Here is a 12,616-nt window from a genome sequence, read left to right as displayed (position 1 = left end):
TAATCAAAAGGCAAATGTTTATTAGGTACACTGAACTTTAAAAAACTTTCAAAGAATTATGCAAGAAATATATTTAAATATAACAGGTGTTATTGCAATTGCGCTACATTACAAAATCACTTTCCTACCATCAGCACAATCTGAGGACCTTAATGTTATATGCGAGATAACGTTACACTGACTCTGGCACACAGTAAGTGGTCTGCACTTTTTTTTTTTGTTCAAGTGTCAGTTGTGCTGCACCAGGTTGTTCTTGAGGACAAGATCAGCTCTTCGCAGAACTATGCCTTTTATGTTTCAGTAAATAAAGGAACTGGCAAGGAATAACATGAACTGCTGTTTTCCTCAGCAAAAAAGGAAAAATCAAAACATGATTTCAGGTGAAGATAAAATATCATATGAATAACAGTTCAGGAGGTAAACTCTCTATGGCCAAGTAGCTCCTATTAATCTGACTCCAAATTGCTACAGGTGCACCAAAAGCAGAATGACTCATAGGTCCAGCATTTATTTACACAGATGAAATTAGTAATAGTACATTACATTCAAGTCTCTTGATTTCTTATTGCCATGCTGCACCATATTATTGCTTCATATTACGTATATTGAACAAGAGGTTCGTGACCAACAAGTCAGAGTGTTCAGAAATATCACAGAGGCTACTGACTAAAACAAAAAACTGTACATGTTAAGGACAGGAAGTCAAAGACTAAACTCCAGTCCTTTGTCACTGAGGAATGCTGGAAACAAAGAACAGGAAAAAAACAAATACTGATTTCCCTAGATTAAATCTGCCATAGCATTGCAATAATGGAAGCATTCTAGGCATATTCTAAACAGGAGGTTTAACTATTCTAGTTAATGAATGGCAAGATTTATTTCTTTTAGAAGAATATCAACAGTCTGGAGAGTAAGACTGATCCTAATAAACTGGGAAAAGTAATCCAAGCTTTCACAACAGATAAAAATATAGGTGAATTCAAGGCACAGGCATTTTCAAAATTAACACACATTATTTTCTTTGGAACTAACAATACAAAGTAAGCCATAATTACATTATCAACATGCTGTACAGAGGGGCTTTTATGTGCATTACTTACAACAGCATTATCAGAAAATGATCACGAAATTATTCACACGCACAGACGTGCGCACAAACATCTGAGCATAGACGGGAGCACTACAGCAGAAAAAAAAGCAATGTTCCTGTAAATAGAGTTCTTAGACAGTAATGTTCATGTTACTCAAAGTATATAGCCCTGATAACTTATGTGTATTGTTAGTTATGGAAAACAGCTGATGCAAGGCCAGCGCGCAGAGAACAGGCGATTGACACATCTGGTTTGGGGTTGGAAGGAGGCTGCCGTTTTGTAGCAATGCTCACAGCACTGACAGTCAGGATAAACTGACAGTGAGATGCATTTTTATTAATGACACCTGAAATGAAATTCAACACTCGGGAAACTTGTGTGCTAGACATGTTTAAAAGAATCACTGGTTGGCCCCCAATCAGATAGCATATTTCTGCTTAAAAATCTCATCTGAACTTGTAGACTCCTTTTCTGAGTATATAGTGCTCAGATTTAACCAGACACAACAAACCATTAAATTTGTACTTGCCTGTGTGCACAAGACTACATTCAGATGAAAACATTCATTTTGCCTCACAGTGATCAAGTCGTGTGAGTTTCTTAATGCTCTTGAATTGGCTTTTGCCATCCTCAGTGGTAGAACAAAGACAACCACATATACTTGCCTAGTTGGGCAATTAGGAAAAACGAGCCTTTGGCTTTCTTGAACATTGCCACTGGAAGACAGCATCTTTATCACTCCAACTGAGTTCAGTGAGTTGACAAACATGAAGTATTTTTACCACCTGAGTTTCAGCATCTGGAATTGCAAACTTAAGAGCATCCAGCGTGTCTTTGTTTCAGCAAGCCCAGCCAAATGCACGAGCACCAAATGCACTGCGTTTCCTCCTGCCATCTCGCGCCACCACTCCAGGAGTTTCTCATCTCTATGGAGCTAGGCTGAGTTCACAGCTCTGCCTACCCGCTGAGAGTGACAGCTCCAGCACACCACCATGCCTTGGGCAGGAGGGAAACCTGAAGTCACACAGGGAGTGGGACTGCTGCTTTTTTTGTCCTTGTAGCTCACAACAAAAGCAGGATAAATTGAGCAATTATCTAAGATAACGCAGTGAACTCAGCAATTTTGAGGAAGTAGCTGGTGCAGTCAGCAGTATGCTTGCTCTCAAGCACAAGTGACCAAAGCTTCCTCTGGGAATCTCTGTCAAGGTGAGCACCTCCTCTTAGAAACAAAAGCAATCTTTGATGAGAACTGCATCGGTGCCAATTAAAATAAAAAACCAACAGTACAACTCTGGACCCTTGGTGTTAGCATAGAAAGCACAGTGCCTAATCCTCACCACACATATTGGGCACATAGCATAAAATGAATCATCTCGTGGTACAAATGGAAGAGACCCCACAAATGATGCCTACTTAAGCATTGCCAAGAAGGGAACCTACAGGTAAAACTAAACAATTACCAGGCAATGCTACATGCTTGATGGCTGTAAAATGAGGGAATGCATGGTATACCTAAAAGTGGAAGGCTACAGGCTGCACAGTATGCAGTACTGAAGTTGGCTATTCAGAACCTTCTTGAAGCCAGGCTGCAAGGAAGCATCAACTTCTTTTCAATTAACATCATATTGCTAAGAACAGAAGGATGTAACTCATGAAGCGGACATCAAAATGGAGAAGGAAAACATTTACTCTCATTTCTTTTAAAAAGTGAAATACTTTAAAGGTACTTATCTGTTTAGTGGAGTGAAATATTAGACAACTCTTAGAATTTTTTAGGTGTGACTTTGGAGATACTTGAGCCCTCTTCCCATGTATGGGTGAGACTGAAGTTGCATCTTTGTGCAGGTGTCTACTTTGGAGCTGCCAAACCTATTACCATTAATGATGGCAATCTTTTGATTGTATTAGACAACATTAATAACTTTCTCTCCTAGTTGAGACCAAAAAACCTCCAACTTGCTGCTGCAGCCTGTAAACTGCAAGCAGCCAGATATGTATAATAGTGAGAGTTTAAATCTTTGAATTCATCTATACCTAAGTGAAATGCATTGGAGAACAGGTGGCTCAGGAATGCGACTTCCAAATTAAGGCATCCTTCTAGAAAAATGGTACGTTTTCATTAAACCAAAGTTAATTGTTCTTTTTTAGTACATCAAAAAATAATTGTTGTAACAGAGCAGGCCATAAGTGCAAATTATTTATAGAGTCAATAAGCAAAAAAAGTTTACCGCTTGTTTTAAGGAAATCATTGCATGATTAACTGCCATTATACCAACACTCCACACATGTAACTGTTCAGCATTGAATACCGGTTCTCAAGAACTGTAAGCAGAAGTTTTCTTCTACATCTACATTTCTGCATTTACTGGTTCATTAAACACTGTCATTTTCAAAATAATAGGTAACAGTAAAGTTTTTAAGAAAAAGACAACTAAACTATAAAATGAATATTCAAAACCACAGAAAGCGGTATCTTGCTATTTACAGAGTAGTGCAGTATTATAAACACAGATTTAAAGGTACTTATACATAAATGACATTGTTCTACACCTACAGAATAAAGAATGTTTTAAAACAGTTTAGCATGACAATCAACATTACAAGTCTTAATACAAACAAGAAGGAAATCAAAGGAAAGGAGATATTTTTCAAATTGCATCTCTAATGAAGTGCTCCTGCAATTTTTTTACATTTTCATTTACAATGATGGCACAAGTTATATACAGTGTTAGTATATAATATCAGTTACTGGGCAATTACCATTGCTATCAACAGACCTTATTCACAGATACTGAAATTACCTTTTCAAATTAACATTTAGTGAGCAGAAATGCAAGGAACTTAGAAAAGGATTAATTTATCCGATTCATTTCTCTTATGCTACTGAGGGACTTTCTTTTTAGGGCAATGTGAATGTACATGCTTGGGGACTGACTTCCTAATTACATCATTGATATGCAGAGATTTGTATTTTATCAGTATTCTTAACATATACAAAGCAGTGTTTGGTATTCAGCCAGAAACTGAAATTTGTGTCCTTTCCTGAGGTTACAAGTTAATGCATCACAAAGTGCAGCTCCCAGTGCTCTTTAAAAGTCATGACCGTATGTTACTGAAAATGATGACTCCCAGTTTGGCATAGTTTCACCGAGGGTCAGAATTTCCATCTCATGAAATACTCTGGGAAAACAGATGAAGAAAGTCCAGTGGAACAAACGACGTTCCAGAGATGGTGCTTGTTTTCACCCTCCTGAGCACGCACGGAGACCAGAACCCTGAGGCCAAGGCTGTCTCTGCAGGGGCCTTATGGTGGTTTTTTTCTGCTCTGGCACTGACCAACTTCCCTACTGGCTGCTGTCCTCAGAATTCCTTTGAAAGGCAGTTCCTGAGGTTTTTGGTGATTAACAGGAAATTGGTACACAGACAATCCTATTCATTTTCCAACTCTCAAGTGCTATTTCAGGTTTTTATGAACTTGTGCCTCAACTATAAACTGTGTACTGGAAATAAAGAGACCTAGTATAGAAATCTAGGGAGGACTTAAAAAATACCTTTACTAAAAAAAAAAAAAAAACCCCACAAAACCAAACACCACCAAACCCAAAAAGGGTCAAAATACAGGCACTTCCTAGGCTTCAAAATTATCCAAAACATGTTATGTAGGAGTTACCTCATATGGCTACATGGCCAGGTCCACAGATACCTTTCTGGTGACAAGAGGGACCTTTTCAGAACTACTTTAATCTGTGGCCAAGCAGCTTATACAGTGGTTTAACTGTGCTGGAGTAAGTGATTGTCTGAAGAAAGGCCAGGTGGGTACTTGGTGGGTACTCTGCCATCTATGCAGATGAGATATCCAAAAGACCGATTTATAAGCTGTAGGGTGTAACCTAAGTCCCTACCTCTATCGTCAGGTAATTTATAATGTCATTCAGAAAAGCAGAAGAATCCAGAGTTCATCATCCTTTATTCCTTGTTCAGAGATACTTCACAGTAAGTGAAGAGTGAACCCAGTAACTTTCAGACTTCAGCAATACTATTCAAAAAGTTAAGAACTGGGACTCAAAATTTGCTTCATAGATGCACACCTACACTCCAGTGGTCACTAGTATTCCAGGTCATATAGTCTTGTACTCTGATAAACGTTTAGCAACACTATGAATAAGGCCCATAGTGGTAAGGTACACAGTCATCACTGCAGTGTGTTGCAGTGGTTCACTAAACAACCAGTTTCTCTCTTAGAAAAAAAAGCATTCCTCAAAGATTCTAATATTTGTCCTATGTAGATTGTTTTGTTGGGTTTTTTTTTTGTTTTGTTTTTTTAATTCCAAACCACACATGATCTGACATAAAACCTACTTGGTTAAACCAAGTAATCTGCTTGTAAGAATGCTGTGCATATGGATTATAATTATATAAGCTTTTTTTAATTGTAGGTAATTAACCTAGATGATTCTTTGGAATTTACTTGCCTATGTGTTTTTCCAATTAGCAGAACCTGAAATACACAGGCACAAATGCTTATGAAGGCACTTTCCCCAAAAAGCTTCCAAGATTTTAACTGCTGATCACACACAGGGCAAACTTTCTGAACACTAGTACAATGCACTATTACTGCTCTCATATCAGAGCCTGTAGCAGATGGAACTGAACTCTGGTTACTGGATAGATTTGTAGACTTGTTTTTAAAGTTAAATTAACCCCTTTTTCTAAAGGCACAGGATGTAATTTTATATGACACTTAGGTAGGGAAAGGGCATTTTCCCATTTCAGGAATCTTTAAAAAGCCTGTCTTGCAGCAGACCGCTGGATTCATTCATGCCATCTTCATTTTTGAAGAAAAAATTACAGTTTAAAGCCTTTTTCATTATATCTATGAATCGTCACACAGCCGTGATACGATACTGGCCTGGGCATGGCTGCTACTCCTGTGATAATGCCCGTTGCAGGGTCATAACAAAGAATAGTGTCTGTGGCTTCACCATTTTCTCGTCTTCCACCAAGGATATAGATTTTTCCATTACACACAGACATGCCACAATTCTCCTGTTTCAAAATACACAAAGAAATAAACGATTATTTACAAAACAGGACCTCAATTCCTGCATGTCTACAACAGCATTGTGACTACCATTTGTGAACAGACTGGCCTATACTATTCCCTCCTGAAAGGGCTAATGCAGAAAACACAATAATTGGGGAAAGCAGCAGCACAATCCTAGAGAAAAGATTATTTCAGGTCTAAGCCTTCACTACACATAGCTCAGACAAGGAAAACAATGGAATACAGCTGAACACTGTACTTACTATTTCATCATCTGAGATAAGGAAAGGAGGAGAGAACAAAGGTTTTTCAGAAGAGGGACCAAAGTAGGAACTATTAATGCAAAAAGTGGGAACAAGGAGAAGCACCTCAGAGGAATAACAGATAATGAAGAGGGATGTCAACAGTGGAGAGGAAAAGTGCCATGAATAAGAAAAGAGTGCATAAGAAAAAGATAGCCTATGTCTTACTTGAAAGAAAGAGAAAGAGGATTTTATTTCTTCCTTAAAAGCAGGCATGGAAAAAATAGTCATTCATACAAAGAACAGGGATCAAAACAGACGAAGAGGGGGAAGGTCAGGAAAAAGAGGAGCAAATTTCTGTTAAGGTAGATACCATAGAGTATGTGATTGATGTTTTAAAAACATAGGGAAAATTAACTGATACACACACACACTTTACCACTGAGGGGACACATTTAATTCTGCTCGGTGTTCCATATGTGCAAGTGATACAGCTTTTGCTGCTAAAGTCAGATGCTTTCTGTGCTATACAGTCGAGTTTTTTCTTCACACTGTAAAAATTCTTCAATATTTTTTGTTATACTGAAAGGCTTTAATCAGTTATAAGAAAATTACTATCTTCAGTCTAAATTAAAACATGCAGCAGAACTTGACAGAGATCAATTTCTGTACAGCGAAGACATCATCCATTATACTGTTACACCATTCTCCAACAGTAACTGCTCTCAAACAAAAAGACTGGACTAGCTAACAGTGACACCCAGCTGAAAAGCTACTGGTTTAGAAACTTCCTCTTCTGCGGGGTTTTGAATTATATAGATGAAGAACTAAAGCAAGAACGGAATCAGAGATGCAATTTTAATAGGGTTGAACAAGTGCATATTCATTTCATGCCAAGATACTCATGTAAAAAAATACCTTTCAGATGTCTACAGGCCTTCTAGTGTTAATTACCTGTCTGCTGAATGTATTCTGTACATGCATCCAGTAGTCCTCAATTGGATCATAGCAGTATATGGCTTTGGTAAGTCCACCAGCAACATAGATCAGATTGTTTAAAGACACAGCCGTAATACATCTTTTTGCGATAGGGATAGTTGCACGGAGCAACCAAGAATTAGTATCGGGATCGTAAGACTGAACCTGAAAACAAATACATGCATTTCAGATTAAAAGCCTAACTGAAATAACAACCTGGCACACCCACACAGGTTGTACGAGGAAAGACAAAGAAGCAATATCTGGTGGGCAATACCTCACCAAGAAAATGAAGTCTATATACATCTAGGTTCATATATCAATGATGTCTATACATGCACTATATTCAACATTGTTTTCCTAACAGTTTAAGAATTCACAGAACCCGTGAAGCCAATGACAGTACCCACAAGAAAGACCACAACAGCAGTATGTTACCGAGTTAACGTTTTCAACTCCATATTTTTTTGTATTATAATAATTCCATACTCTATTCAGCAAACCAGTTAAAACAGATCCTTGAATGATCTAGTTTTAAACCAGCAATACTATTTACCATGGATAGAAGATGCAATCAAATACAATTAACTGACCTTGTCAGAACACGTGTTGTCATCAGGACCACCCCCAATCACAAACAGTTTGCCAACACAGCTGGTGACTGCTGGAGAGCTCACAGCTTCTTTAAGGGGAGCCACTTCTGTCCATCGATTGGAAAACGAATCGTAACACTCCACACTGCTGAGACGGTTTTGCCCATCGTATCCTCCAACAACATATACCTATGCGAAGTGGTGAAAACTATCATCATTTCATTTTTAGAGCAGTTATTATATTTAAATACGAAATTAAAGTGTCAAGAATCCTAGGTTTGTGAAGGGATACTTTCCTCAAATTTTTAGTTTATACATAGGAGGAGAAGAATATGGTCTAAAAATAATTGGTAAAGACTCTCTGGAGAGTTCAATTCAGTCACATGTGGAATAACACAGCAAACACATGTCCAAAGCATAGTATTATTAATACTGAGATAAAAACGTCCTATTTGAATGGCATTTGTGAAGAAAGGCACTTCTCTGCATTTCTCTCTTTACAGATTCCATTCAGCAACAGCAAAAGTCCACCTGAATCTACCTTTGCTTTTCTGTGTTTTACTTTTTTCCTACTTGCTTACAATACTATTTTTTCCTCTCACTTTGTAAACTTTTTTTTTTAAACTTTCCTGTTACTTCTCTCATATTTAAGAAGCAGAGCTCATTAGTATCTGTGTCTCCCTTCTTCCCTCTGTATGCTCCAGCTGCAAGTCTCATCTCCAAGGGACACCACATGTAGATCTTCCCTAACTTTCATTGATGGAATCCTCACAAGCAGTTGATTCCAACTACTGTTTTTATGTTAAGGCATATACGCCTTCAAAATACAGCAAAACCTCCCATTTCCCCACAGCATATATTTGGTTAATTTCAATATAAAGCATTAAATAAAAGAGCACAGAGCTGACATTCAGAGCAGTACCAGTTTCTGTTAACAACTCCATGAACTGTTGAACTTTTGACAGGACTTTTGAAGCACAGGCAAATCCAGATGCTTCTTTGCCTCCCAAAAAATTGCTTCTTGGGGATAAGACACTTCAACGACAAAAAAAACCCGCACAAAGAAAAAACAACTGAGGGGTAATATGATTTTCATGTCCACAGACAGTGTCTGACTGATGAAGAGTCTAATTGTTAAAAATATTCTTTTATTTGAAAATAGGTATTTTCAAAATTATTTGATAGGAAATATGAAGTAATACTAGATACATACATATGTTTTCTCCACTGTTTTCTTATATACAGCAGACATCCCCACTATAAAAATAAAAATATAAATACATTTCTCTTACTTTACCAAGAAGAACAGCCATTTTATGACGCCATCTGCCTTTATTTAAGGAGGCAACTCTGATCCAAATGTTAAGTTGAGAGTTATAAATCCAAACATCCCGGCTATTGATTCTTCCACCTTTAAAAACAAAAATATGCCAATTTGAATAAACTCATGATTGAATGAGAAATGTTAACTATTAACATGCCCCTCTACAGTAGGCAATGAAAACTTTATATCCTTTTTGGATGAAATAAAGATCTATCTATATACGTTAGACTGAAAAAGTCAGTTTCAGTGGATTTCAAACATGAAAACATACAGTAAGTCCCTTGACTTACGTGTGCCTTTCCCAGTAACATGCTGAGATCACAACAGATTATTTCTTGAGATTGGAATGCATTTTAATGGCTTTTGCCCATGCTCTTCAGATTTCCTTTTGTGTCACTACCTGGATGAGACACTTGAAACCTTAACCGTTTATGTGCCTCGTGGCCCATCCCTAACACTACCTGTTCCCCTACCTGGTTCGCGCATACATCTTCGGTTTAAGTTTGTTCAAATGACACAGGTACCACAAATCCGAGACAGCTTCTTTGGGTAAACTAACACATGTGGCTTGGCGTCTAAACCATCAGCTGTACCCTACAATTTACCCTTGCTAAAAGGCTGAACGAGAGGTGTTTAAAAACTGATAGCTATTGCTTATTTCACAGTAAAAGGCTGGTGTAAATGGATCCCCAACTCGGGTACTGAAAGGAATTTGTTTCCATTTTACATTCCCACAATGAGAAGAAGCTTTAACTGTTCTTCCTTTGGAGTCTAGGCAGCCATATGATGGAAGCGAGTCACCAGCAACCTACCAGTGCTGCGGTGCTCCTAGGCAACTGGGGTTTAAAGCAGCACACAGCACCTTTTGTAGCAGAGAGAATGCTACTGGGAAAAGACTGCTTGGGATTTTTTGCTTGTAATTTCTCCAACTGTTGCTGCAAACAGGCCACTACTGTATTTTAAAGCAGCATACTTAACAAGCATAAGTGAGGCTCTTTAAATACAATTGATATTCTGGAATCAGCTGTAAAAAAACCTCTCGATTAATTTAATACCAAAAATAAAAAAATCCCAGAAAACACTTTTGTCTACAATAAGATTGGTTTGGGGCTGGTGTTCACCATTTACATCAGAAAGTGACTTTCAGTTCAGCTTCTGGAAGTTCACAGTACAAAGATCTGCCACATTACTTACAAAAAACAAATGAACAAAAAGAAATCTTAATGTTTTTAGTGTTATTCACCTGAAACAAGAATATCGTTCCGCAGAGCACACACCGCATACTCAGACTTGGTAAACTCTGGAAGTTTAGCCAGTGACTTCCACTCTCCTGTTACAGGATCGTAGCACTCAGTGTATGGCAAATTAAACCCTCCAACTCGTTCACAGCCTCCAACAACAACTATCACCTCAGAATAACCAGTTGATCTAAAAAAGCAAACAGAGAAAACTAGGATGTAGAAGATATTTATTAGTATATGGAGGCCAAACAACATTGTCTTAAAAACTGTGTGGAAATAGGGAAGTTTACTATTTAGCATCAACTTCTACTACAAAGACAAAAGAAGAAAGTAATTTAGCAAACAGTTAGAGGTTTTCACTGTTTCCAGCTGTCTTACTACACAGCAGGTTACAACACGAACAGGTGTCCTGGAGTTGCACTGCTCAACCTTATATGTACAAATCAAATAATTAAAAAATACAGAAAGCCCTTACTCTAGTAATATTTTTGCTTTGACTGTGTATGTAGAGGTATCAGAAACAGAGTTCAAGTGAGGCCTAAGACAATGAGATGAGCAATCTGTTTCACAATGAAACCAGTCCCCAAGTTTTACAAAATTCATAGTACTTTACATTGCTTAAATATTCAAAGAGTTTAAAATGTTTTGGTTATTTCCTGCCAAAAACCCTGAAGGCATTTAGTCATCAAAATAAGGTAAAAGACAGCTTAAAGTCAATGCACAGTTAAAGTGAAAAACAAGTGTAGTGATAGAAGGAAACATTAAGGAATACTGAATTAAAAATTCAGGCCTAAAACAAAAACTAAAACTCAGTGTGAAAAATTAAGCATTAGACAGTCTGCAATGTACACAAATAAGCCTTTAAATTCTATTCCACACTCTCATTCTCCTTCTACTAACCTGATGCTTCTGCATTATACATATTCTATATTCGCAGCAATAATAAAACTTGTTATAGGTTGATCCACATTTGAATGTAGAGAATCAACCATCTTTGATGTGCAAATCTATCTGTGACCAACTTTCATTCCTCCTCTCAAATTTCTAATTTCTTGTAAGCATTTGTTAAAATCCTTTCTTTTCAGGGCATTTTTAGATTAAAGGATTTTGTACCAATGTAGCTATTTCAAGGACTGCTATCTATTAATTAAGTAAAACTGAACGCAAGATTGTTTTTATTTTTGGTAAGCCTTTTTGTTGAGTTGTGCTTTAATTTTGACCCCAATACGAACAGACATCTCATTCATACCATTGCCGAGTACTGCAGTCTTCTCCCTAAGAAAAAATATGACTTATGACTGCATTTGAGATAAAAATTGCATGACCTGTCCCCGAATTTCCTAACATGTGAACTTATGCACATATTAACTTATAAATCCTGATGACGTTTTCCCCATTTTGAAACATCAGGAATAAAATCAATTAGCCCTTCTATCTCCTTGTCACCACACACCACAATTTAAATATACCATATATATTTCTATTCAGAATATTTTAAATAGGCAAAGGCAATGCTAAATGAAAACGTACTGTACGATTACGTAGTGAAGATAGGTATCTGAAGAAGCATACTTACACACCTGAACTAGTCAGAAGAAACACTCTTCAGCTCTCAGCTTTGAAGTCACGCCCGTTCCTGGTTTCTATGTATTTACTGTTACTGTTTTTTTGCATTTTTGAGGAACAACTCTGAAAAGAATCTCTCAAAGGATAAGAGAGGGGAAGTTCCTGTGCCAACAAAGCATTACCCAGAAAGAGAATTTCCTTAAAAACAAGACACTGATCTCAATTTGCCTTAAAAGCAAACCCAAATACATCAGCTAATGGCATGTACGAAAGAGGTTTGTCTGTTGGTTACTTTCTAGATTAGAATCAAGGCCTGCACTTACTTACTGAAAAGCTGTACCAGATTATCAATCTTTATTTTAAAAGAACCAAAAATCTTTTATCAGAGAGCTCTTTATGAATTGCTATGATGGAGTTTTGCTCTTTAAAGAAAATATTAACTTAGTACAGTATTTCAAATCCACAGAAAACAAAAAAATTTCCGAACATTTTAGTATCCATATAACCATATCCTTTCCTCAGTTAAGGAAGATTTTC

The 12,616-nt window shown here is 37.2% G+C and overlaps 1 protein-coding gene across 15 annotated transcripts in view; it reads right to left on the bottom strand.

The window, feature by feature from the left end:
• KLHL24 (kelch like family member 24) overlaps positions 1-12,616 on the bottom strand; it is a 79,285-nt gene continuing 66,669 nt past the window's right edge. For all 15 annotated transcript variants that reach the window (XM_054836044.1, XM_054836034.1, XM_054836037.1 and 12 more), the window contains 5 exons: positions 10,516-10,700; positions 9,241-9,359; positions 7,949-8,137; positions 7,332-7,520; positions 1-6,137 (listed from right to left, as the gene is read on the bottom strand). In XM_054836044.1, the coding sequence (XP_054692019.1) occupies positions 5,937-6,137; positions 7,332-7,520; positions 7,949-8,137; positions 9,241-9,359; positions 10,516-10,700 (883 nt within the window). In that variant the 3' untranslated portion in view covers positions 1-5,936. The remainder of the gene's footprint in view (positions 6,138-7,331; positions 7,521-7,948; positions 8,138-9,240; positions 9,360-10,515; positions 10,701-12,616) is intronic.

The sequence above is a fragment of the Grus americana genome, chromosome 9 (genome assembly GCF_028858705.1).
Source record: "Grus americana isolate bGruAme1 chromosome 9, bGruAme1.mat, whole genome shotgun sequence".
Classification (NCBI taxonomy): Eukaryota; Metazoa; Chordata; class Aves; order Gruiformes; family Gruidae; genus Grus; species Grus americana.
This window is presented reverse-complemented; position numbering and strand designations above follow the sequence as displayed.